The sequence below is a fragment of the Peromyscus californicus genome, unplaced genomic scaffold, assembly GCF_007827085.1.
Source record: "Peromyscus californicus insignis strain IS unplaced genomic scaffold, ASM782708v3 Scaffold_22__1_contigs__length_63687245, whole genome shotgun sequence".
Classification (NCBI taxonomy): domain Eukaryota; kingdom Metazoa; phylum Chordata; class Mammalia; order Rodentia; family Cricetidae; genus Peromyscus; species Peromyscus californicus.
In genome coordinates this window covers 1,481,469-1,509,082 of record NW_026294525.1, presented here as the reverse complement: position 1 = coordinate 1,509,082, position 27,614 = coordinate 1,481,469, and the positions used below count along the sequence as shown (strand labels likewise).

The window sequence follows — 27,614 nt, the reverse complement described above, 5'->3', positions numbered from 1 at the left end:
GCCTTCTACTTCCCAGCTTTATTCTCCTCCTTGTCCCGCCTATACTTCCTGCCTAGCCAATGGCCAATCAGTGTTTTATTTATTGACTAATTAGCAACACATTTGCCATACAGAACATCCCAAAGCAATCCCCTTTAAAAACACCCAGGTAGTGAGGGTTTTCCAGGACAAAAACCAATCCTACCTCCCACATCTTTCCATCGTGGTAAGTTGCTGCATTCCAGTACGCCTTCAAAAGACCCAGAGTGCAGTGTCCTCAAGGGGCAGAGCTACTCATTAAAGACGGAACTTTAGGACCAGCGGCCAGTCTCACAGACACTGCTTTATTTGTATTTGTTTCAAGGTTATAAAGGAAAAACTACAGAAGCAGTCAAATAAGCTAGGGGACAAGGAGCACATCTTGTCAAAATCGATTAGGATTTTATTAAGTCCCTTACTCCTTTTCTTCTGCAGAGGTTCCTCAACTCTTCCAGCAGGTGTCACCATAATCACAGAACAAACATTCGACAGCATGGTCTGTAACTTTATTTTTTTTCTAGCATAATAATTTAAAGTATTTACATACTGCACACACACTGTTTTTACACAGACACTTACTCATATACCTATGAACCACATCTACGGGTTTCTCTGTAATGACTCAGCACAATGTGGGGTTTCCAAGCACGGTGAAGAGGGCAAAAAGTGTTTTTGAGTCTTCTTGAAAAGAGCCACACGACTCTGTGAAAATCAGTGTTTTAGCTCAAGTTTTAAGCTCCTCTCCCAGGAGACCTGAGAAGAGCGATAGTCTATTCATATGCTGGCGTGGTCTGAAATTCTTTTGGCTAAGGACCTCAAGAAACAAGTGTAAGCAGTATGTTCCTTAGAAACCCCAAAGAAAGCCTGGCCATTCTCTACAGAAACATTTCATTTCTAAAAGTTATCTGTGGGGACTGATTGTATAGGGACACTGATTATGAGGGAGAACAACCCACCACACTATATAACTAATACTACTGATGTAGTACATCTCATGGGTACCCTTCCCCGCTAAACAAGCAAACTTCCTTTTCCAACCTGTGAGTAGAGGTGGTAGTTCTGTTCTTCCCCCAAAAGAATAAAGGTGTATCAATCAATCACCCTCTAAAGCCAGACACTGTAGAAACTCCTATTGTTTTTACTTTACCTTTATACTATTTGCACAAAAATAGTGGTTAAAAGTATCCAACGTTTTTCCTTCCTTGTTCTACTCAATTACTAGTTACTGGCTAGTGACAGATTCTAAACTTGGCACATGGCTCCACATATGAACAAAAGTGGCCATGCTTCAGAGCTCAGGGTTGGCTGGTTCTAATCCAGCTTTCTTAAAAGGACTGTTTTGACAGGGTTAGATCACAGCTCTCTGGAGTTCAGCTTTTAAGGATGCCTTCATAATTTCCCCCAAGGTAAGGGTTTGCCACCTCTAGATGAACACACAATCCTACCCTGTGATGATATCACTTCTCTAAGAAATACAACTTCACAAAGTGATACCCTTTTCTGCTGCCAGACTGAGTCTGTCAGTGCCACTGGCCAATAGGACATGGCAAAAGGCATCACCTTGGCCTAAATAACTACAGTATTTAAAGTTCATATCTTTTGCTTTCATTAATGTAAACCTTAAATATTGAAACACAAATTGTATTACTTCTTGGAACCAAACACTCACATTTAGATATAACAATACAAATCTATCTATTTAGGAGTTAACTCTGCTACTCTCACAGCCTTTTGTTAATTCCCTTTTATTGTTGGTACCAACAATGGGATGGAAGAGACAAGGAGAGACTTTACCTTATGGGGATTTCACTAAGTGACAGGAACAACTGCCTAATATTCAACTACAGGTGTTAAGATGGAAGAGAGCTGAAAAGACAGATATGACTTGGGCAGTGCAATGCCTAGTTATGAACATCAGGACTCAACAGCATCCACAGGCAAGTGAAGTGTGTACTAATACACACCAAGGAAGATTTTCTGTTCTTAAGGCCCTACACCTGGACCTTAATATCATAGGAAGACAAACAGCCAGAGTTTAGAATCCTGAGGTGAGATGGAGACTTTGGGGTGGAGCCAGAGAGCACTGTTAGGATTCCAAGCAGCCAAGGAAGAGAAAGTTAAGAACATGATTTCCACAAATTGCAGAGAGGCAGAGCAAGGCATGAACTCTACTGAGTTGATGATTTTGTTTTGCTTAAAGAGTTAAAGAAGGGGAAAACTACAATTTAAACAGGGATAGGGGACTAGCTCAGGTGTAGCAAGATGCCTGGTATCTACCTGAAACGGCCATCACCAAACTCGTACTTAACAAACAGCAGCTTCAGAAGGGTTAACCTCATAGGCCACATGTGCTCAAATGTCACAATCAGAGTAACAAGGACTGAGTTGTAGCAATACTGTCCCCATGTTCTGAAAAAGTGAGTTAGAAATGGGGCTCTTAAGTGAGATCCGAGTATTAAGAATCAAAAGTACTTACAAGGGAGCTGACAACTTTCCTCTCAAACTGACACTTCAAAGGAAGGGAGACAGCTCAATCAGGACTGTGTACCTTGGCAAATCAGTAGCAATGGGAAGTGCAGGAAGAACACCCAGAGTAGCTACAAACTGGTCACCTTCAAATGGATTGCTGCGGTGTCTGTGTATATGCACTGTACATATTAGCCAGGTACACACATAAATATTTAATATATAAAAAATAAAGTGCTTTCTAAGAGGTCCCTAGGTAGGGACATTATAAAACATTTCACAAAACTGCAAAACAAAATTGATACAATCAAAAAATACTACAACCAACATATGTGAAAACAGCCAAACACATAATGTACAATCTGGTGTTCCAGGACAAACATCTGTCATATACATGGTATATACATATATACTCTTTCACTCAATATATTATGACAATATATATTTAAAATTTTGTTATAGACAAAGAAAAAAACCCAGGAGAAAAACAAACAAAAAACAACAAAGAAACAACCCCTACAAAAACACAATAAGGATCAAGCATGTGAGTCCAAGACCAACAGACGAACCTCTGCCGCCTCCACTGCTGCTGCTGGGGAAGATATGCCAGCGTTCTTTCCTGGGGTGCAGCGCCTCCACATCCTCCAAGGCACTGTGGGCTGCAGCGGTGAAGTTGGCATCACCAGTGGTGAGCAGGTCAAAGACACAAGACTGGAAATAGATGTCCTTCACTGGCATCTTCTCGTGGCATTGGGTGCTGGCAGTCTCCAGTGTGTAGCCAGGCCAGGCCTGCACTGAGGTGGTGTGTGGCAGGCTGTGCCCCAGGATAGCAGACACTTGGCCTTGTCCATCATCAATGCATTCACTCAAGGGGCAGCCGTTCACACACAGCTGCAGGTCCTGGCTCTCCTCATAGGACATGGCCAAGTCTTCAGGCATTCGAATGGCGAGCGTTAGGTAGCGACCCAGCTGTCGCACAAACACTGTGGTGCCTATGTAGCGGGCATGCATCTCTACGTAGCGGCCACTCTCCCTCTCCACGATGTGAAGGCTCTTAATGTCACCATCCCCCCCACTGGTGGTGCCATCCACAAAGGCAGCTGGCAGGTCATCTGTCACAGCTTGGTATACTTTCTGATCTGTACACTCATGGTGTGCTTTGAAGATAATGGTGATCTGTGGGATGGAAGATGTACAGGTTAATACAACTGGAGGGGAGCTGAACAGTAACACTCCACAGTACTAGGGAACTCTCCCTACTACTATGTTGGAGCAGAGGCTCCAAATGCAATGCAAAAGCTGTTACTTAGCTTTCCTGACATAGTGCCACTGTTGGGAAAGAGCCCATTTTTATTGATAATTTTTTTTCTCCTAAAAATTACCCAGGCATGGCACAGCTGGGGTGGGGGTGGAGGTTCCTTTTTAAGATATACAGAAGCTTTGAGGGACTTAATTAACGATATATCTTTAGAGTCTTGCCTCTAAAGAGATCCTACATTGGACTATCTCCATTTCACATGACTCATCACTATAAACTTAATATAAATACTGAGAGATGAAACAGAGGCTCTTGGGGGACATCTGCAACAACTACCAATCATGTTCCTCTTGAGAGATTTCTTTAAGTCTCTTAATCAAATGTTTCGCATCACTGGTTAATCCCTGTGACAGGGAATTATTTGGCAAGCATATAGCTCTCAAGCACTGGCAGAGATAACATGCCCCAAGTAACAGAAGATGTTTTCCCCAAACAGCACCAGGGGCCTTTGACTCCTCACATCTTTTCCCAGTTAGCTCTCAATTTTCCAAATGAAGCAGGCAGTTCAGGGAGAAAAAACTATCTACTGCTAATACAAAACCTTCCTTCTGTAAGACCATTTCCTTCCTTGCAGAATCCTTTCATTATAACAGTTATAAAAACCACTGAAACAAATGAACCTGCTCCCATTTTTGCAGCCAACATGTGATGAGACAGGGTAACTAGGAAGGGACACAAGTTCTCTGTGTGCCACCCAAAGTAGGAACATTTCCCCAGTACCAACTGAAGGAGCATCTGAGATTTGGCTAATTGTCTGTCAGTTATGTGGTAACAATTTTGGATTTTTGTTTTGCTTTTTAGTAAAAAAACTGAATAAAGAATTGAGTGATTTGAGTCAAGAAGGCAGACAGACAAGCCGCACATTCTCTAAGTCATTCTGATGGCAAGAACCTCTAAGCTCCTGTAAGAGAACTAGTCAAAACAATGGACCCTTGTTAGAAAGGCCAGAAATGCCCCCCAAATCCTCACTACCACCCTCAAGCTTATGTCTGAAGTTTTTCCCCAATCCAGCCAGCATTTGCTCACTATTTAATTCCGCGCGTTCCCACTGGTGTTAACTTGACTGGAATTTTCCAGCCATTTCATTTTACTTCAGCCAGTTACAAAGCCAGATCTGAGCCAGCTGCACCACAGCAACTGGTTAAGTTCATATCCGTTGTTTGCAGCTGCAACCGAAAGCCAGACAATGTGCTGTGAAAACCCTGAGCTTTCTCTCCTAATTACCCAGAGCCACAATTTGATTTCACTACCAGCCCTTCTCACATTTCAACACCTTCTTAACAACCCAGAGAAGGTGACCAGAAAGAGATGACTTCAGGAGAACTGCTGATTCCAACCACGGAACCTTCCACTGTGAGGGGTTCTGAGGTGGGTATCTAAGGAGACTATAAAATAGATTTATTTGGTGGCTCTAAAGTCAGTTTGACAAGTCCCTGTTAAGACATGCTGGGATAGATAGGAAGTGAAGAGATTAATTCAAGTAAATTCTGCACCCAAAAACACAGGAGGAAGACTAGAAAGCACTGAAGGTTAACAATACAGACAGCTAAAATAAGAGTCAATAATACCGTTTTTTTACAGCCGAAATCCTTGTTCAAAAACAGAAGATTTAACAACTCAGTAATATGTCTTTCTAGTCTAACAAACTTCAAGTTTAAGCCCACTTGGCACTGCATGCAAGAACTGTGAACATTTTCACATTATGAAGAGTGAAAAGGAATTCATTTTTGTTGGGGCAACAAAGCAGACATGTTCAATTGCAAACAAGTTACCAAAAAAAGACAGCGGGGGTCAGCATTAAGATGAGTGGAATAGTTTCATGTTAAACCAAGTCTGGTTTTTTCATTAGGCACAGCAATTCTAATTCTGCAACTCAGGACGCATTTAAATAACCTCACACACTTATCCTTTCCTATGCAAGGCGCATGGAAAACAAGCATTCTCTAGGATCTGTACCTATTAAATATTGTCCTCTACCTCACAGATTTTTGTTTACTCATTTTGCTTGAAGTTGATTTTTCTCTTTGATAAAATTACAATATTTCTCACTTGGGAATGTGTATAGATATCTACTGAATCAACATGCTGAGATAAAACAATCCCAAAGCATGAGTAATAATTCCTAAGAGGACTCTCTGTAGTTTAAGTATGTACGGAGCAGGTATCTAGATATGTAATCATTGCAATGTAGAAAAAGCTCTGGCTAACAGTTGCACACGACTTGAGTTTTGTAATGCAATGTCATTCCCCGGGACAATTACAACACAAGCTCTCAACAAGCGACCACTCAGCTGTGAACAGCATGAAATCCATTTCAGATCGTCTACCTTTTCAGAAAAGCAAACTCATTCATCCGTAATAATTCTTACTTCAAAAATACACAAAATTTCACTGGAATTTTTGCAAATTCCAAACTTTAAAAAAATTCCATTTTTTAAATGGTTGCATCAAGAGCCTAGAATGGGTATTCTAATCTGTATAGAGGTTTTCACTCTGCATTTAAAAATCATAAAACACTGCTATGCAGTTTGCTTCCCTCCACTAACTGATCCATATGCAGTAATAACTCAATTTGGCACATCTGTTCAATGCCACATCATTTATTATTGATGGATGGCATTTCTGTGCATTTAAAACATCAATGTCTTTTGTTAAACCTCCCCCATCTAGTCCCTCTCAATCCCACCTTAGACAAACTACTCTAGCTCTCCTCATTCATTTTTAATCTCCCTCCTGAGATCTCTACCACCCACAAGGTCTATGAGGAGGAGGAAGATCGCAGTTACAACAGGTCAACTTTGCACATACGAAAGGCAACAAGAACTTAAGGTGTGTTGTAAAATCAAGAGCAGTGGTTCTCAACCTTCCTAATGCTGCAACCCTTTAATAAATACAGTTCCTCATGTTGTGGTGACCCCCAACCATAACATTATTTTGTTGCTACTTCCTAACTGTAATTTTGCTACTGTTATGAATCATAATATAAATATCTGTGTTTCCCTGCGAAAGGGTCATTTGACCACTGAAGAGGTCATTACACACAGGTTGAGAACCACTGATTAAGAGGCACCTGCCTGCTTCTCCTTCCCACCAGCAAGAAAACGAAATGTATGAAATGAAATTGAACAGGTCCATGAGGAAAATCCAGGTCCTGCCTTACCCGGATACAGAGAAATCTTGCCAAGGCAGAACAGCCTGTAAAACACTACACACAGGTTTTAAAATACAACTCCCCAAAGACTTTGCAGTCAGCTATCTGTGTATACTGCAGCTCTGCATATACTGTGAAGAAACATTTACCAGTGTTCAGTCAGATCATTTAGTGTGCAAGTGCAAAGAACTTTCTGGAATGAATCCTCAACAAGAAAACCAGACTTTTAGAGCTCATCATGGGACTGGAAACAAAACAGAAGCAAAGAAATGGGCTTGAAAGGCAATTTGATTTGTATCTGGTTAAAATTCTGCCCATGTACAAGGAAGTTAAAATAAATTTTACTTCATGTAATTAGCTGATGTGTTCACATTGTCACATTGTCTGGGTGTGGTTATGATGAAAAAACAGTAGACCACCCTTAAGGACACCAGGACTGGGCTCAGAGCCCCTTTCACGTCTGCACAGGTAGGTGTAACACAGCCCTGACACTCAGTCCTCCAGATGGAATAACAAGACCGTTCCAACAACAGCACAAGCTTCCACTACACTGGCTTTGTCTCCATCCCTAACACACCCAAATTCTACTCTGGAGGGCCAGTTTTTCTGAATGTTGAAATGCTGGCCAAGGAAGCCATACCTTACTTCATCTCCAGGGCCACCAGAGTGTGGACTGTAGCTGGAGCCACCCCTCTATGCAGGCAAAGAGGAAATTGACCTTTAGTTACTAAAAATGAGGGTAACTCTCTCCCTTTTGTGAAACAGGGAGAAAATTCACACACCCTCATTAGGTTACCTTTCTGTCTGAACAACTTCATACAAAACCTAGACATGGGGGCTGGAGAGATGGCTCAGAGGTTAAGAGCACTGACTGCTCTTCCAGAGGTCCTGAGTTCAATTCCCAGCACCCACATGGTGGCTCGCAACCACCTGTAATGAGATCTGGTGCCCTCTTCTGGCCTGCATGGACACATGCAGGCAGAACACTGTATACATGATAAATAAATATTACAAAAAAAAAAAAAAAAAAAAAATCAAAAAAAAAAAAAAAAAAACAAAAAAAAAAACAAAAAACCTAGACATGATTTTATATGTAGTATATTACAGGATGGGCTGGGGATACATGCTGTCACTGACAATTTTCCCAAAAGCATCAGGGAGATGATCTGTTAGGAAGCTGTAAACTTAATAAACTGGGAAGCAATTTTACAATCACTATTCATCTTACATCAAATATTATAAGAAGTGCAAGATGTTAAATGATTTTTATTGGACTAGGACAATGTACTAACAGTTAAGACAGCACACTTACAAGGTGAGCAGCATATAAAAAGTCTTACCCTAGACTCCTTTTAGGGTTTAGATGAGACTAAGAAACACACTGCCTTCGAAATAGTTATCAAGTATGTATGCTGCTCTACCCCAAGTTTCCCTCTACCAAGTTCTGCATTCAGAGCATTTACAGGACGCAGAGAAGCGGAATGGCTCACGCTCAGGCTTCAGTGCTGCCCTAGGTAATGAACACAAGCAAGAACAGGGGCTGTTTTGGCTGTCGAAGGGGTACTTGGCAGCAGATAGAGAATTAAGAAGCCAAACCAGAGGGAAGGACACCCACAGCTGAAGGCTGCGAGGGTGGTCCAGAGAAGCACTCGGCCCAGGGATAACACAGAAAGGGACAGGCACAGAAACGCCAACTTTCAAAAACCAGTTTCTACATAATTAAAAAAAGGAAGGCGGGAAGCATAAACAGGCACAGAGACGGGAAGTTAGCCAACTTCCTTCTACACACCAGCATAACGCCATGCTGAGCACAAGGAAGCAAGCCCTCCAGGCCTGTACACCTCAGCAACTCCGGGTTCAGATTTTGCATGTCTCCTTCAGTTAGGGTTCAGATTTTGTAGTGTGAGGAGGCAAATATCACCATGCTTTTTAGATGAGAAAGTAAATGCTTGAAGTATTACAGAGTAAGCTGCCACTGTGTTTCAGATCTGAGGCCGATAGGACTTCAAAAGTTGAGAGTGGTGGGGGCAGTGGCCCTCAGCTAGGCAGAATCTGCCACAGCAAGTCCTGGTTTCCAGGGGCATTCCCTCTGGATAAAGTAGTGGGCAGGACTACAGACCCTTCCAGAGCTCAGGGTAATGGTTCCACTGTTGTTTCCTAAACTGATGGAGAAGAGGAAGCCACAGCCTCTCTGGCTACTTCTTAGCATTAGGAAGGGGAGAAAAAGCTTCAACTTCTTCACAGTACACACAGATCTTGCCAGCTCGAGGTTCCATTTCAAGTTCTCAAAGTTACAAAAAAAGAAACAGATCAAGATGGTCAGAATTGGTGACCACATGTTTTAAAAAGCCAGTAACTGGCCAAAAATATCCTTCTTCCTGGGCAGGAAAAGGGGAAGACATCTGAACCTGCCAAGTGTCTGTAGGTCCAGACTGAACCCCAAATCAGTTTCAGCAGCACTTGCACAGAAGAAATTCATGTTTAAACGCTGTGGTACCCACTCCATCCACAGTGAAGATACTCAGTGCCAACATGAACGAAGCCTACCAGAATTAGCTGAACCCCAACCCCACCCCTACTCCCACCCCAAGTACTGAAATAATTAGCTGAGCTGAAGCAGAAAGAGCTCCCATTCTCTAGCAAAGAGGTTTCACTTGAGTTCTATCTAGGATCCAACAGTACCATAGGTTTACTCCAAGTTTGTCTAGTTAAAATAAAATTCTTCTGAGGTGTGTTAGCTCTTGTTCCTTACCACTCACAGACAGGCTGAGCACTTTGTTAAGTCACCCCACCCACAAGAACACAAAATCCAAACACTGGAAGAGCAAGTTTTACTGCAGTCAAAACAAATAAAGACAAAATGGGAAAGGAGCATTTTTCATTGTTGTACACTGTAGGTAACTCTCTCAGGCCACATTCCACAGAGGCAGAAAGTATCTGGCTAGCATTAACTGAAGTCAATGACAACAACACCAACGGAAGTTTCCTTCTTACCCCTTCCCCTCAAAACGTCCACTCAAAGAAAACTGAACAGGGCAGAGAGACATTTGGAAACGTGACAGAGAAACAAGTTCTGACTCTCAGCTGTGTATCTGACTTGGCTTCCTGCCGCTTGCTGCCTTGAACTACGGAGGAGTGTGGATGTGTTTTGAAGCATCAGAGGCCTACACCACCCAAGGAATCCTGCCTGGTTAGACAAGCCTCCGGTTATTTCACTTACCAAGGGGGATTTTTGGAAGGTCTCCTCCTTCCAAGGACATCTGGGATTCAGGGAATGGGCAGTGTCAGGAAGATTACAAGATGGTAAAGAATTTTTTTTACCCAGGGTGTTTTAACACAAGTGGAAAAAACAAAGGGATACTTTATCTGAAAAGCACAGCATAAAGAATAACCAAGGAGCCTGCCCATCTTACAAAATGCTTTTACAGTACAAATCAATCATCCAGTGAAGATTCCCCTTTCTCTCCCAACATGCACTTGGAAATCTTTCTACCTCCAGGCAATTTACTGAAACTACACTACACAGTAGTTCCTGGGCCTAACACTTTATAATCCAGTACAAACAACAGCCTTGCAGGAAATTGAAAAAGACAACACACCCAGTTCCACCCAGGAGCAGAGCTGATTTCTTTAACATTTCAGTGCTATTTCTGAAATAAATTCAGGAATGACAAAAAATGTCTAACACAGGACTCAATGAGGGTTTTAAAAATGAGATGGGACCCTGAAAAATTAATTAAGACTGGTGACTGTGGAAATATAGATGCAGGTGAGGGGCACATTGACTGTGGGAGGTGGGAAGCCAAATCCCAGGGGCATGCAAGGCAGGAGCAGCATGCCTTGGGTGTAGCCTGTGACAGGCTTTCACATCATCTGTTCTCTCTGTATTACTTCCTGACACCAGTGTCACCTTGCTAACTAATGTCTCTGGGAACCAATGCATTCTACCAAGAAGCTCTGAAGATGTTGGGTCTACACACAAATCCCATACTTTCCCACGACTGTACATTTCAGGTATGTGCCCAGCTGAATGCAGAGGCTACATTCATCCCTACATCTCTGACATGTATTTTTTTTTTAAATGCAGCAGCACCAAATTTATGACATTTAATCAGAAATTACTACACCAAGGGAGCTATAACTATAAACTTCATTCCTATCGGTTCCCAGTATGACCGAATACCGACCACTCTTAGAACTTTGTAGCAAAGGATCAGAAGGAACAAATCTCAAAGAAATGGCTGGAATTATCTACACTATATATAAAAAACCCAACGAAAGTAAATCTCAGATTTTAAGGATTAGATGCTTCTCTAGACAACATGCCCTTGTCACCATGACTACCACCACAAGCAGGAACAGGGTCCATACATCTAAACACAATTCAACCAACGGGAAGGAAGAATATCTTCATTGATAAAAATAAAAGATTACTACTGTGTAGCTCACAGGTATCCACAGTTGCTAAAACAAAGCGCTATAAAAACCTGCCTGCAAGAAAAAAAAATGTACTAGGCATGAGGTCAGGAGAGGACAGATTTCCAAACCTTGATCCACAAATGCACTTAAAATAACAGCCGAAAGTCTTTGCAATGTAGACATGCCCAGCTCCAGCTCCAAGTCTATCTAGACAACAGATAATGACAGAGTGATTTACATGTTCACTGCTGCTGTGCAAGTGTTGAAGGGCTATCAGAAAAAAGTGACCATAACATGCTCTAGTGCTTACAAGGACTGGTGGATTTCATCAGAATATACAGCTGAAGGAAGACATTAACCAAAAGGAAGAAAACCAAGCTGTCTCCAGGTCTGGTGGAACCTCTCAGGAACTTCAAGAAAGGAGTTACAGAGTTTGAAACTTAGAAATACTATGGAATATAAAATGATACACACAAACAACCCCAACCGACAGGCTTGGCATCCTGTTATACTTTGGATAGGCACAGGGTGCTACCCAAAGGGTAACAGGAGCTGGTGGCCACTCTGGGCTGGCCAGTACAAGTCATCTGGTTTGGACAAGCTGACTTATAGCAAACCCTTCCTCTCACTCAAGGAGGGAGACCAGGATGTGTGGTTCCCAATTTTCCCGACTTCCATTTTGTTTTCATGAGATTTAAGTATTATATAGGAAAGTGGTGGGAAAAATATGATTTTACATAAAAATTACAGGGAACATAAAGCAAAAAGATACTTGTGAAAGTCATGATTAAAAATACAGCCAGTGCTAGGTAGGTAACACGAAAGTTTAAAACTGAAAGTATTTTGAAAAGTTATGGAGAACGTACTTGACACTGACTTAATTTTAGTTTTTTAAAATTACATTTTTCCTATGTATTGTGTGTTTGTATGTGAGAGAGCTTGTGTGGCGGTCAAAGCACAATTTGTAGAGCCAGCTCTCCCCTACCACGAGTTCCAGGAATTAACCTCAGGTTGTAAGGCCCAGCCTCGGGTGCTTCGCCAGCTGAGCCATTTTGCTGGCTGGGGACTGATGACTTAAAAACGGTTTACTTTCATCTTCATTGTTTTGTAGGTCTGAGGAGGTAACTCAGTTGCTCTGCTCATGTTAGGCAGCCCTCTCCCACTCATCTGTACTATGGTCTCAGCAACTGTAACACATGCTACTGGAAACACATCAAAGGACCAAGAACTCTAGTCTCCAGCCACCTTTTGTGATCATGCATTTAAATATCCTCTCTAAGGACCTTTATTTAAAAACACATCCCAGTAACTGCATGAGTTGACTCTGAAAGTGCTAAAGAAAATGTGCAAGCAAAGGCACTAAGCCAGCCACCCTCACAGACAGGTGACCTGGCTCCTCTGGAACATGTGAGGTACAGGACAGCCACTGCCACATGCTTCTCGGGAGCCAGCAGGGTGTGACTACCTCCTCCCCAGTAGGAAAACTGCTTTTCCTCTGTGTCCCTAACATTGCCAGTTCTAATACTGTCCCCTCATTTCTCTTTCAGAGTCTGCATGCCTACATGTGCTTCTCACAGCCAACGGTGGGAAGACTGTATCTGAGATGAGGGGAGGTGTGCAGGTGTGCCAGAAACGCTTGCAGCTCCAGGGTGGAGATGAAAAACTTGCCCTAGCTTCTCTCACCTTCAATAAGATATCTACCTGGCAAGCTGGCCTACTAGTACAGACTTTTCCAGAGAGGAAGAGAATGGCGGGTGAAGGGTATAGACACAAACATGGAGGTCCTGAGAAAGCATACTTGTGCTCCCTGTGACCATGTCCTTCTTTCCCATGTGGAGGGGAGGGCCAGTGTGTGGAGAGAACAATGGATGAGGAGATAAATCACACTACAGGCCTATCTGTCCTAACTCACTCACTGCTCATATGTGGAAAAAAGTTTAGTTAATAAATACCCCTTGAGTCCAGTGACTTCATCTGGTTTCATTCTCTTTAGGTATCCTTTGGTGACAGGTGGGAGGTACTTTTGGGAGGGAGACCTCACTAAGCTAAGCTTGCAGGAGGCTGGCTCAAGAAGCCAGGCTCCCAGAGCTCAGTTGTCTTAGGGACATTACTGAGAAAAGTACCCAGAATCTAGCATTTCTCTTCAGCAGTGAAATGCATGGGTGTTTCTGTACCACAGCTGGCCTTCTACATCAGTTAGTCTTTACGTACAGCGGCCCACAAGCATACGTCTTTGGAAATGCTTGACCACACAAGGTTCAATATCAGCAACGTACAGTGCTGAGTTATCTGATGCTGGTCTAGGTAAATCCAGAAATTCTCAGTAAGAAAATGAAGTACACCTCCGAAAGACTTGATGGATTTCTAACAGGATAACATTTTGGGAGGGGTGGAAAGCTGAGGGGACCTAGATGGAGGGTCATCTCCCCAGAAAGTTACACCTTGTTCTAGTTCCTCTCTTGTAGTCTCTTTTCTTTGCCTCTTTCTGGCTTACCTGAGGTAAGCACCCTTTTTCACAGGCTTCCGTCATCCTGGTACCCCGTCTTGTCTGAGGCTCAAAGCAGCAATCCTGTCAAGCTAGGACTGAAACCCTAAAACACCTTCCTCCTTTCAACTGTCTCTCCTCAGGTATTTGTAACAGAGATAAAAAGGTAAGATGGCTGATTAACATGAGGTAAAATTCACACGAAGAAAACCTTTCCAAAAAATTTTTTTTAAAGAGAAAATATTGTAAAATAGAATTAGAAAAAATTCAGATTTTATTTAGAATGAATTTTGTAAGGACATTGTGCCTCACTGTTTTTCTTTCTTTCTTTTTTTTTTTTTTAATATTGGTTTTTCGAGGGAGGGTTTCTCTGTGTAACAGCCCTAGCTGTCCTCAAACTCAGAGATCAGCCTGCCTCTGCCTCCCGAGTGCTGGGATTAAAGGTGTGCGCCACCACACCCAGCAACTATTTTTATTTCTATTAAGTTAAAGTCCTTAAAGGTAATATTGTGTAGCAATGTTAGGCCTTTGCCGATTTCAGCAACACATATCATGTAGGTCTGAGACAGGCCATCAAAAACAGCCTTTCAGATCCTTGGGCACCCGGAGAACACAAACAAAAAAAAATAAAGAGTACAGTGACTGCTGGGGATGGAAGACCTTAGAGTAACTTGCTGAGCGGCATGACCACCAGATGAGGCAAAACACTAATGTGCAATTGAGAAACCACACTCTACTGCCTCTTGAACCTCAGAAGACCACTTTTTTCTCCATTTTGAAAGAACAAAATCTTTGGCTTTTACCAGATGGAGAAAACAGACCTGTGTTTTTCATTAATTTGCTAATCTTAAGTACACTGTAAATTGTTCTAAATATATTACTATTTATATATACATAAAAATATATATTACTAATAGTTTAATTTGACCAAGAGTCTTCCAAATCCTCAACTCTGAACAATGAATAACTTTCCCATTCCCAATGTAACGCCTCATCGAATCCTCATGGAATCTTCAGTTATCTAGTAACTATTCCCAAGTTTGAGGTGTCTGACGACTGTTGTAATCCTGGATTTTTGGCAATGGTCTACCTTACAACTTCACAATCATTTATTTTACACACACACACACCCTGAGTTCATGGGTATCATGAGCATGCAGATACATGCAAGTGCCTTCAGAATCCAGAAGAGGAACCAGTCACAGATGGTTGTGAGCTGCCAAGTTGGTGCCGATAACCAAACCTCTACAAGAGCAGTGGGTGCTCTTAACTGCTGAGCCATATCACTAGCCCCATAATTATGTATCTTTATAACCTAACTTTTACCAAATACATATTCTGAGACCCACATAAGAAAAGTTATCTATAAATAAAGAAGAGCCAGGGAAAGAAACGTTTATTTTGAGATGTAGAATTTGCCAAGGCAAAAGGCAAGCCTGAGATTTTACTGGGTTGAAGTATAAACATTTCGGAGATCCCCTAAAATGTCTGCTTCAGTGCACCAGTCTTCTTTGCTCAAGAGCAATGGCTTCTATTTTTAGATTTGTGACACTCCTGGGTGTCTCCAGATATCTCCTGAGGTGCTGTAAAATTCCCTTCACAAAATGCCAAGTAAAATAATTTAAACTCACTTAAAAATATGCCTCACATTTGAAGGCAAGGGAGGGGATCAAATGAACAGTCACAAGACTTCAAAAACCTGATCCTTGTCAATTATATTTAGTCTATGACAACTAAGGAACAGATTAATAAATACAGGAAATTAAAGCAAGATGAGACAGTCAGTTTGTGGGGTTTGTAGCTGGGGAAGACAGGGAAGGAGTCGCTGTAGTTGGGACACTAGGAGAAACTCCTTTATTTACTAACTTACGTTACTTAGCACTGACTGGTAACTGGAAACCCACTTGACACTCTCCTGCCTTGTACTAAGACACTGGTGCCTTGCAGTTGGCATCATTTTCTTCAAAATAAACATACAGCACAGACACTGGACCAAGGTAAATGTAACTTAATTTTGCTGACTTTCCCCTCAGCTTCTGGTTTAAACTGTTACTACGAGGGTGTGAGATTACATGGGGGTTATACGGCACTGTTCTGCAATAGCCAATCCTTAACTTCCTTGGTTACCGAAAGGTTAGTAACTAAAGCACCATTGTGGGTTTGCCACTGGGAAGCCTGGCTTACAGCCATTACACTGACTATAGTTTCTAAACCTCCAATAAAGACTGCTTCCTGATGGGCCATTGCCCCAGGCTTCACAGCTTTCTTCATTCAGAACACCTACTTTACTCATTTGATAAATCTGACTGGGGATTTTTTTTTGAGAAGAGTCACACTCACATAAGCACTCACAAGACCGCACTAGAGAAGGCACACGTTTTTCTCATTAAACAGGCCTGCCTTTTCTCCCTGGAGAACTTGATTTCACTGTTTACGTTTTATTCTTCATATCACTGACTATTTAAGTTTAGACCCATATTTTGCATGCCAGAAAAAAAAATCCTTATTAAGTAATCTCAAACATTTACCAACCCCGTTAATAACTTCCCAAGAAGATATACAAATGGTCCCTCTAAATGAGGCCTTTATAACACACCCGTAAGTTGTCTGAAGGACCAAGCATCTGAGAGTCGTGAGTAGAAAGAGAGACAAAGTACACTTGCCTTGTTAGTGGCGGTTGCACTGGATCCAGGGACCACAGGAACATTCGTCACTTGAACTGAAAGGTAATTATTGTCTATGAGTGGCCAGGCCCCTTCCACTTTGCACGTCTGGAAGTGATCCTTGAAAGTTCTAAGGTGAGGGTCTCCAAACAAGCCGCAGAAAAGGTAATTGGGAGGGCTCTGGTCCCCTCCCCTGTGTTCTCTGACTCCCCCGTGGCTGTGGTAGTTACAAGGGTCATGGGTCACTTCTGGGTTGGTAGAAGATGTGGGTCCATCCTTCGAACAGTTCCTCTGGCTCATGAGGTCACTGATACCTAACACAGCAGAATGGTACACCAGGTTGCCACGGCAGGCTTTTGAAGTTTGCTGGGTGCAGCCGGCATAGGCACGGAGTGCCTTGCAAAACTCAGAGTCAAAGCCATCAGAGGCAGAGTTCAGGTGTGAAGTGAGGGACACGAAATCTGTGGTACATTTCTGGATTCGACATTGAGCTGGCTGTTGGCAATCACCTATGGAAAAGAAGACAGGACCAAGCATGTAAATGCTTCATCACTTCTGATCATCATAAGAAGGTGCTATTCTCCCCTGGGAACTGTCTATTCTATCTCAGACTCCTACTTAAGGTTGCACTGAGTTATCACATCTCTCATATAAAGCCACTGGGAGAAAAACTGGATACAGTTAACTGAAACTTTAAAGCTTGGGCTTTGGTAACTGAACATGAGTCTAATTTGGAATGTCTCCAGGTTAAAATTGCAAATGAAATATTGTTTCTTGTTTGCTGTTTATTTACAGATTTTGACAAAGATTCCTCTGCTCCAAAGCAAAGCCAAAGACATGGACTGTTTTGACTTTTAAAGCCGTGTGAATTATTTGCTTTGGAAAGCACTGGGAGAGATACACTATGCACAGAGCTATGATTAAAGCTTACACACCCGAAGGACTAAAATTCTTAATTATAGTATGTTTAAAGTATATTTACCTGATATTTGTATGGCTATAGGGTATGAAAATCAAGAGCAAAAAAAAAAAGTCCAAGTAGTAAGTCATTCTATCTTTCCTGAGGTACATTACTAACAAACTACATCCACAATGCCCTCGCTTCTATAAAATCTAAGCACTCTGCTAAAAAATGTGATTCACTTGACCATGATCCACACAGATCTCAAACCACAAGCGCACACACACACAACACTAAAAAAGTATGCAACATCAAAACTGTATTTCAAAACATGAATCAGAGAGCTATAAAGCCAAGAACTCCCAGTGTGTGTGTGAACATACACACCTCACTTTCCCTCTTCAGTTAACTGTCTGAAGAAAAAGTTAAAATGAAAACCCAAGGATTAATGTCCCGCATTAAAGAAATTTCCAAATTATCTTTTTTGTCACCACTTGTCTCTCATACAACAATTCATGAAACTTCTCAAAGCAACAAGAGAAAAGGACAAAAATAACAAAAACACTAGGTCAGTCATGTGCACCAATCGATTTTATAGTGTTTCAAAAAGTGAGAATAGATTTACTGAAAGAAACATTGCTCATGTATCTTAAGTTGTATAAAATGAACTGTAGCATGTATTTGTTACTTGAAATTCCTTAGAGATGTTTAACCTATGGAAGAAGTCTTATTGATTTCTCCACATTTTAGCAGCTTGCTCTTCTGAAAAATAAGGAAGTTGTTATAGCAGCTTTGTGGGCTTTTCCAGGCATAAAATATCTCACATTTTGTATGGGGGGGGGTCGACATCACTGGCTCATTCACTGATTTTGGCTAGTTTGTGTGTGTGTTTATTATATTATGTGTATGAGTGTTTTGCTTGCATGCATTTCTGTGCATATGCATACCTGGTCCTCTCAGAGGCCAGATGATGGTTTGGATCTCTTGGAACTAGAGTTACAGAAGACTGAGCCATCATGTGGATGCTGGGAATCCAACTGGGGTCCTCTGGAAGGGTAGTCAGTGCACTTAACTGATGAGAAATCTCTCCAGCACCTACTTGTGTTTTTTTCTGAGACAAGGCAGGTCTCATTGAATTGTACCCCAGGCTGACCTTGAACTTGCAATCTTTCTGTATCAGTTTCCAGAATGTTGGGATACAGGTGTATGCCACTATGCCTAATTAAAGTCAGTGGGTTATTTTTAAATATATAATTATTTCAGTATGTGGATACAGTAAACCTTAGGATACTGATACCTAAAACTTCATCTGATAAAAGACATCATGTAGTAGTAATCCCTATATTGATTTAGATAGGTAATTTAGAATGGATGTTTTAAAATTTTAATTAAATGTTAAATTGTTTTTGGTTTTAGTTGTAGAGAAGTGTGGGAGATAACAATCTGTCATCGCTGTGAAATTTCAAAGGCCCTGAGAAGGAAAAGGATCAGTTGAACCTTCTTGTCATTTTTACCAGAATAAAGGAGATTAAAATTATTTTACTATTTTGGAGCTATGGACTTACAGCAACCACCAGACCACTTTAAAACACAAAATAAAGTAATTATCTTCATGTGTTTGGTCCATTTAAGGCTTGTTCAGTGCAACGCTGACCAAGGAAGTTCACTTCATAGGACTCCTTTCTCCCAAACAGATTTATTCACTTTCAACTACTTTTACTGAACAACAAGACAAAACAACAAAAGCAAAAAAAAAAAAAAAAATCCACTCTTCCAGAAGCCTTTGAGCCGTTTATCAAGGGAAAGGCAGACTCAAGGCCTTGCCTTGTCCTGGTGGGACTGTACACAACTAACTAGCGTGAGGGCCATTCTCCTTTTAATTCCTGACTAACACAGTAATCACTGATAGCTGAAAAACACAAACAGTGGGGTGACAATTATACCACTCTTCTTTTAAAATCAGATACACAGCAGGCACAGAACGGGAAGTAAAAGCAGGGCCAAGATCACTCACTAACAAACAGCTCCTGGACTAGAAACAATGACAGCACCAGAACTTTCCGCTAAACTTGTGGGACCTATTTGTTCTTTTTATGGTCTATAAACTCCATCTGAGCATACAGTTACTTATAATTATTTCAAATAGTCATAAAATATCAAAAGTAAGAAAAGCATGGAGAAAAGCACAGAATGTAAGTGCTGAAGAGAGAGAAGACGCAGCACTTATTCCCAGTGGGTTCCTTTGTCCACAGTCCCTCAATCTGTTCCATTTTTTTATGGTAAGAAGGTGCTGACTGCTTTGAGAAATCACATACAAAGCAGCTCTTTGGCTCTGGATAAGGGTCCTAACAACCCTTGGCTGTAGATAGGATCAGTAGGAGGAGGGCTAACTGAAAAGAAAATGCTTAGAGGTTAGAATTTTCAGCTCCATTGTAGGCTCCTGTATAATGACTAATTTGCAGCATAAACCCAGAAATATCCAGGCTTCATGAATTTATAATGACAATGGACACTTTGCCTGTTAGAAGCGGTAAAGTAAGCCTCCTGTCAAAATGCCAAGACAGTGCTGAGCAGAAACACGCTCCAGGATGTAGCCAAGGAGGCCATGAAGTGTATGAGTAAGCAAGAACTCCCCTATTTGATATCCACTCAGGAACTGCAAAGGTCTTAAGATAAAACAAAACATATACGAGGATAAATAAATGCCATTTTCCAAGGGCAGAATTCAAAAGATGCCCTTACAAAGAAAATTTTTCTATTTTGGGGTCAGATCATCTACAATTGGTGTATTTTCATGCCAGTTACTGTAAGTGCTAAAGGATTCGTGGTCTAAAGCTTTCATCATTTTTTAATGAATCAGACATAAAAGACTGACCATGTAAGACAGCTTCCTTCACGCCAGGACCGTGAATCTGCAGCACAGTCACCGGTTTATAATAGAGGAAATGAGATATGAAGCTGATTTGAGTGAACTGTAGAGCCATATGGGGCACCGAGGCAAATGATATGGACCCAGACGTAAAACATATGGTAGTCCATCTGCAAGAAGCACTTGCTAGGTTCCCTGGTCTGGAAAAGAAACCCCCCACCCCCACCCCCGCACTTCAACAGCACCAGTCTTCAAAGAGATATCTCAAAAGGAACTCCACTCCAACAAGTTCACAGTAATGAGAGTCTTGCAAGTCCTTTGGGTCCAGTCTAAGTGTGAGCATATATTGAGTTTCTGAAAGGAACCTCGTGTTCCAAATTCCTTAACCAAAGCACCTTAATTTTGGAAACCTTTAGTCCAGTTTCTTAGGCCTTTCACAGGGCAGGAAGGAAATCTCCAGGAACTACTCCCCAATCCTGTCAGGACCCTAAAGCAACAAATATCCAAGCTGCCAAAGAGAACAGAGCTCTCAACCTAGCATTTCAACTTCCCTTTCATGAAACGCAGTTTGACACAATGGATACATATTTTTCTCCCCAACACTCCTGAATACTGGCACATTAACAAAACGTTTCCATGAAACCACAGGCAGACATTTTTTCCCTGAGGTTCTAAAGCTACTAATTTAAAGCCTTAATTACTCCACAACTGGCTATTACATTTTTAGTGCGACCAGTCCATTTCTCCAAGTGACAGTGTTAAAATGCTGCCGTTATACCACCTGGAAGAGTTGTCTCTTCAATGTCACTTTATTCCATTACTTAAAAGACCTCCCGGCTATTTTAGCACGGTTGGTATGCCTTAACAAGTAAAAAGTTCTTAGTACAGCTGAGTGACATTAAACTATTCTCCAGATCAGAGCGTTGTGAGTGTCATCATAAACACAGGGGGAAAAGGCCTCCAAGGAAATCTATGTAATGCTCTGGTTTTCAAGCAGAAGGACAATGATTCTTTTGACCTTTGTATTAGAGGGGAAATTCATGGTCTAGGCAAAGTCTTAGAAAGAAACGATACTTATTTGTAAAGAAAACAAAAATAGGCATCACATGTCACAAGGTTCAGGTTCAGGTTCAGGCTTATTATCCGAAAAGCACATTCCTCAGTGCTGCGTCGTCAGGAGCCCTGCCGACCTCCACACGGCAGCACACATCTGTCCAGCCCGCTAGGAACCAAAAACATGAGGCTAGCCTCAAAACACCTCTTCAATCCGCCAAACTCTGCTCCCAAAGCGGCCTTGGCAAAACCGAAAGAAATCCCGGATAACTTAAGTTCCTTCGGAATCCACCCCAAACTTGGGTGAAAAATCTTTGCACCCGGTGCGATTCCCGACCTCGCCGCCACCCCCGGCTGTGCAGCAGCAGCAGCACAAGGCTCTAGTCTCCGCTCGCAGGCGGCTAAGGCAGCGGAAACCCGATCCGCAGCGGCTCCAGTAAACACCCCTGTGGAGAGCAATAAAGCCCCGGAGCGTTGGTCCTGCACGCGGCCCCCGCACGCCGGGATCGGCTAAGCGGCTGTCGCGGGCGGAGGCCGGAGGCGGCGGGCAGGACCCGGCGCGGCGGCGGGGCGCCAGTTAGAGCCGTGAACCCGCGACGGAGAGCGCCGGGCTCGCCCGCTAGGGCCGTGGCGTTCCGGAACCCAGAACAAAGCCCGCGCGGCCCGCTCCCCACCCGGCCTGCGCCTACCTGCGTGGAGCAGCCCGAGGCTGAGCAGCAGCAGCAGCAACAGCGGCGGGGGAGACGGCGGCCAGAGCCCGGGGCGGCGGTTCTGCTCAGCCCCGGCGGCGGCGGGGGCGGCGGCGCAGGAAGGTGCTGCTCTCACGCCCATGCCCGTCCATGCAGGTCTCGTGCGCTCCGGCGAGGGCGGCGGCGCGGGCGCAGCGGCTGGGCCGGGCCTCTGGCTGCGGCATGGGCCGGGGGGCGCGCCTCGCTTCCTCCTCTTCTTCCTTTCAGGCCAGCGTCCGAGACCAGCCGCCACCGCCGCAACGAACAGGGCGTCGCGGGCGGAGGGAGGTGGCAACAGGGCGCAGAGACATCGCGGCGGCGCCGGACGCGGCAGGCAGAGAGAGAGAGAGAGGCGGGAGAAAAGATACAAAGACCGTGAGCGAACGCCCAGAGCAGCCCCGGGCGCACGGGCGGCCGGGCCCCGGCTAAGCGTGAGCTCGACGCGCGTGGAACCGGGGGAACCTCACCAGCCGTGGCAGGCAGCGGCCCGGAGAGCTCCGCACCCGTGGCCTGCGCGGTCAATCAATCTCAGTCCCGCACTTTCGCCCCGCCCCCGCCGAATTCCCACCAATCCGGGGAGGTCCCGCCCCCTGCCGCACTCCTCCCCCATTCCCATTGGCTGCAGGCGTGCCTCCCGCCCTCGCACCTCCCTTCTGCGTCTCACTCAAGTTCCGCGTCCGCCGCCCGCGGGTGGGGCAGCTTCGCTAGGGCCCCGCCTCCTACCGGCTTCCTTGTGCTTTTTTTCCTCCCCCACCCCTTTCCGAGATCACGGTTTTCTGGTACCCAATAGAAATGGGCGACAGCGACTTTCGCTTGGCCCGCGTTCCAGGAGAACCGGCCTTTAACCTCTCCTTGAATTAATGAGCTCAGGTTCAGCTTCCTCCTAGTTTTTTGTTCGTTGTTGGTTTTTAATGACCACCACCCCTCCTCCTCGTTCCAGGCCCGGCTGGCCAGCGGCTTGCAGGAAGCCAGCACTTTCCCCGAGCTCCATATAGCAGGTTCCCCCGCAACGCCCCGCTCCCCCCACACATTCAGCCAATCACATCTGCAGGACCTCGTAGCAAACTTGTCGGGGTCTCTAGGTAAAACAAGAGTCCAGCCGAGCCGCCTTAGGTACTCAAATGACACCCGAGGTCCGTAGCAGATGGATAGAATGAGAAAGGACCTGCGAGCTCCCGGCGGAATTCGCTGGCAGCTGTAGGAGGCTCTGGTGTTTTGGTTTCTTTGACATTTTCCCTGCTTCAAAGCTGAGAGCGGGAGTCAGGGATTGGGCGAACTTCAACGTGTTCGGTTACAAGGTAATTAGATTAATGAGAGTGGTGAGTTTTTATGTAGTGTAATTATTGCCACGATTTCTTGTTGCTCAGTGGCTTTTCCACAAATATTCAGCCTATTAAATTAATCCAATGGTAGGTCTGTTTCTACTTGAGTTGTCCTCCCAAACCAAGGGCAAACCCCACAAACAATCGCCAAGGGTTAGGAAAGCACTTGTGGCGTTGAGGACAGGCACTAATTTGTTATCAGTTAGTGTGAAGTGGTATGTCCTTTGGAGAATGGCGTCAGTGCTAAGAGCCACATTACCTCCCCTTGCCATTCCGCAAACTGTTTAGGATTGCCATTTAAAATGCACTTACTGCAATCTAAATTACAGTTTGCAACTTTACCTGCTACATTACTCAGAATCTCTAATTAGGAATCTCCTATCAACCACAGACACATTAATATTCCACATGTTACAATGTGCTAATCAATGGATCAGGATAATTGGGGGGGGGCAAGTCTTAGGTCTCACTATCTCACTCATTAGACACATTGTGAATTCTTCAAACCACTAGGTCCCTAATGAAGGAGACCTATCTGTTTTTACTGTAATTTTTCATTACTTATTACATGCTGTGATGACTCAAGTGGTAAACACACCTTTCGCTACCCAAGATATAATCCAAGCCTTATGTCTATCTTTAATATGCTTAATAATAGCTTCAGAGTTGCCTGGAGAAATGACTTTTCATGGGAGGAGGGGTGGAATGTATCTGACAATTTTACATAATGGTGTATACTAAATGTTATCAGAGAAAAATTTTTTACCATCTTGCAGTTACTACATATAATCCATGAAATACAGTTCAGAAAATACTAATAAGTATCTTTTAAAGAGTGATCACATGACTCTCTTCTTAAAAGTCCTTTTAGCTTGGGGCTGGAGAGATGGTTCAGTGGTTCCTACCAGAGGACCTGCATATACTTCTCAGTGACCACTGGCAGCTCACAACAGTCTGTAACTTCAGTTCCAGGGGATCCAAATTCCCTTCACCTTCATAGGCATCAGACACACACATGGTGTACAGACATACATGCAGGCAAAACATTCTTACGCATAGAGATTTTTAAGTGCTTTTAGCTAGCTGACTAACAGCAAAATGTAGAGTTTTCTTACCTCAGTTTTTAATTATACCTTATCCTACAAGGTAACTTATATTGTTATCAGACTTCATATAACCAAAAAGTTAAAGATCAATACATTCAATTTGATTTGGGTCTTTCTGCTGACTTTCCTCGGCACTATCATGTTATTTAAATACATGGGGCTTTAGATATTCTTATCAGTAGAGGGCACCCTCGAGTTGCTGAGAATCCTCATGTCAAGAAAAAAACTGTTCAGAGGAAAAAATTCATCTCTAAGGTGTTTTATTGCTCCTCTGTTGTAAAATTTGACAAGCTTAAGACATGTATGCCTAACAATTCACTTTTTATTACTGCGTAAGTGTTCAGCTGCTATAGGAAAATGCTTTTTTTTCTTTTCTTTTTTACAATTAAATCACAAGGCAGGTCCTATTTTTATGACATTAGGTCTGTTGACACGCTCTGGGGGTGAATCTGGACTCTTAGCAAGATTTGAAATCAGCTTGGAAATCAAGGGCATGTTGGATGATGATTTATAGGGCAGCCACTTTTCAAGCTCCTGTGTGGCAAGTTTAAGTAGAACTTGGGACTGTACAAAGAAAAACCCAGGGAGGAAGCTAGAACAAAATTGATGATTATGAAAGTTTTACATTTTAGTTAGAAAAAAAATGAAATGATTGGCAACTTGAGCAACCCAAAAATCCACCCTGGGTCTTACCACTTACATTCTTTCTCTCTTCCTTTGTTTTCAAGAAGGAATTATGAGACCAGAACAGTACATCCAGAAGACCCGGCAAAGCATACCACGCCATGGACATGCAAATGGGTAAAATTAAAACGGATGCCAGAAACGATAATAGATTTTAAACATGATGCAGTTTCATTTCCTGAACCCTTATATAGTGCCTTAACTGTTCCCCAGGTACTGTATCTCCACATCCAGAAACCTAACATGAGGATCTGTACTTAACAGCTCACCTAGGACTGAGAAAGCCTTCAGTAAGAGATTTGTGAAACCCATTCTGTAGTAAGGGCTCCCCTGCTGCTCGCTGCTCCACAGTGTTTGAAAATCAGGGGCTGGAATAGCCCAGAGTCCAGGAGCCCCAAGGCATGTAGCTCCTGGCTTGTACTTACATCATTCTTAACCCTTCCGCACCTGGAAGGGGCTCAACGGGATCAGGATGCCCCCGAGCTCCGGAACACGCAGGACCTAGGTGTAAGAGAAGAGCCCCAGGGTTCCTTGTGAGCGCTGAGCCCCAGGAGAGAGAGACCACGGATAGCGCAGGAGGTTCATAACCCGCGCTTACAGCCGGGGCCCCTTGATCCCTACAGACTCCAGTGCGGCTCGCCTCTGGCTCGCAAGGCTAGAAGCAGCAGGTGCAAAAAGCATTTGGGAGCCGCTTGCCAGTGCTTGGAGGTAATGCGCTTCCTGTCCATTTATCTCAGGAAACCAGCGCAGCCTTCCCTTCGAAACAAAATTAACCTCTCATTAGCCAGCCACTCACTCCCAAGAAGGCCTTAAAAGCTTTACCCTCTCGCTAATGTATTTAGGCTCTTCTTCCAGGCAAACGAAGCCGAGGCTGTGACTAACATCAGCCCCAGGGGTTCCAATGGGCTCCCTCAGGAGCCAGCCGCTAGCCTTTCACCAGCCTAGCCTGGGAAACTGGCCAACCAGGACACCAGTTTGTAGAAACAGGGCGACCCGACACCCCTGAACGAACTTCACACCCCCCAAACCCCAGGACAAGTTTCCTCTCTTTTCTTGGGCCCCTTTCTCATCAACCCCCAGCTCCATTGCTCTCAAGGAACAGGGAAGGGAAGCTGTGGAAACTTCAGTGGCCAGCTGTCCCCGGGTCATGGGCGACGACTGTCCCTAGGGAAGCGTCCATGGAAAGCTGGGGGTCGGGGACAGCCTTCGTTAAATTGTAGTCAGTTCCAGGCATTGCGAATTAAACGTGGCCAGGAGCTTTTGGAACGCTGGGGCTTCCTCACCCTGGGCCCCACCGCCCCGAGCCTGGCAGATTTATACCACACAGGTGGACGGAGACCTAAACAAAACAGTCCCGGCCGCTGCCTGCCGCTCGCCCCCCACGTCCTCCTGGCCCACCGCAAACTTCAACAAAATAAACAACTCACCACAGGCATTCCCTTGTCTGCAGCGCGACGCTTGCCAGCTGGGAAAATAAGCCGCAAGCCACGCGGCCGGGGCGCAGAAGGGAGGCCTCACCGCGCCCGCCACTGTGCCCCAGGTGGGCGGCAGGCGGGCGGCTCCACCCGGGGGCCGCTCTCCAGATGCCGGTTCCGGAGCGAGCTCCGGGGCAGCGGTGGCACCCCGGAGCCAAGCGGGGCCCCTGCCACCTAGGGGGAGAGGGCGGGGAGACAAGTCCCTCTCCCCAACTTCCTCGAAACTGCTTTCTTCCCACTCCCGGCCCCCGGGCCACCGCCTCGGACAACCTCTGCAGGGTCCCGTGCGCGCGCTCCACCGCGCTCCCCGGCTGTCCTGCTGGAGACCCGACGGCTGGGAGTGTGGGACGCCTCTGTCCCCGATTCCAGGTTTCGGTCGGCTCTCTCCTCTCCCCGGGTCCTACACCCGGGCTTGCACAAAGGCGCCTTTCACGCCGGCAGCGCCGCCCTCTGCGCCGCCCTCCCGGCCCGCAGCGCTGCCTTTACCCACCCGCAGCATCGCGGTCCCGGTGGGGACTCCGCCAGTTGTCGCCGGGACGGGGCAGCGGCAGACGCGTGCGGTGTTCGCACTCGCGCCGCCTCGAGGACAGCAGATACTCTCCTCTCGATTTCCTCCTCGCTTTCTATAGCTATCCACCAGCGCCCTCAAAGGCACGTCCCCCCCCCCCCCAACTATCCCCGAGGCTCTTCCAACTGTGTGTAGCCACGAAGGGGGGGGGGGGCAGGGATGGTCCTCTGGACGTGTGCGAGCATAAGAGTGCTATCGTTCCTGGCCACCTGAGGTTGCCAGTGTAACTTGGCCTCACAGCAGAAGAAAGGGCAGAAAGAAACCCTCCAAGACCCAGATGAGAACGTGTGTTTTAAAAGAACCGGCCCAGGAAATGTTTCAGGTCGACAGTCCTTTCCATCCTGTACAACGAGACGGGGGAGGAGAGATGGAGCTATGTTCTCCAGAG

At 44.5% G+C, this 27,614-nt stretch overlaps 1 protein-coding gene across 1 annotated transcript; it reads right to left on the bottom strand.

The window, feature by feature from the left end:
* Positions 1-302: 302 nt before the first annotated feature.
* Rgmb (repulsive guidance molecule BMP co-receptor b) lies at positions 303-26,718 on the bottom strand. Its single transcript, XM_052750697.1, has 5 exons — positions 26,611-26,718; positions 25,609-25,684; positions 22,033-22,292; positions 16,521-17,029; positions 303-3,660 (listed from the first exon to the last, which is right to left on the bottom strand). The coding sequence occupies exons 2-5, from the start codon at positions 25,611-25,613 to the stop codon at positions 3,001-3,003; spliced, it is 1,434 nt and encodes a 477-aa protein (XP_052606657.1). The 5' UTR covers positions 25,614-25,684; positions 26,611-26,718; the 3' UTR covers positions 303-3,000.
* Between the last annotated feature and the right edge of the window lie 896 nt (positions 26,719-27,614).

Excerpts from the sequence above, each read along its gene's own strand:
- Rgmb (XM_052750697.1), bottom strand. Across the intron at positions 17,030-22,032 it reads CCTCGGGCTGCTCCACGCAG|GTGATTGCCAACAGCCAGCT; the intron begins GTAGGCGCAGGC and ends TCTTTTCCATAG. Across the intron at positions 3,661-16,520 it reads GTGCAACCGCCACTAACAAG|ATCACCATTATCTTCAAAGC; the intron begins GCAAGTGTACTT and ends TCCATCCCACAG.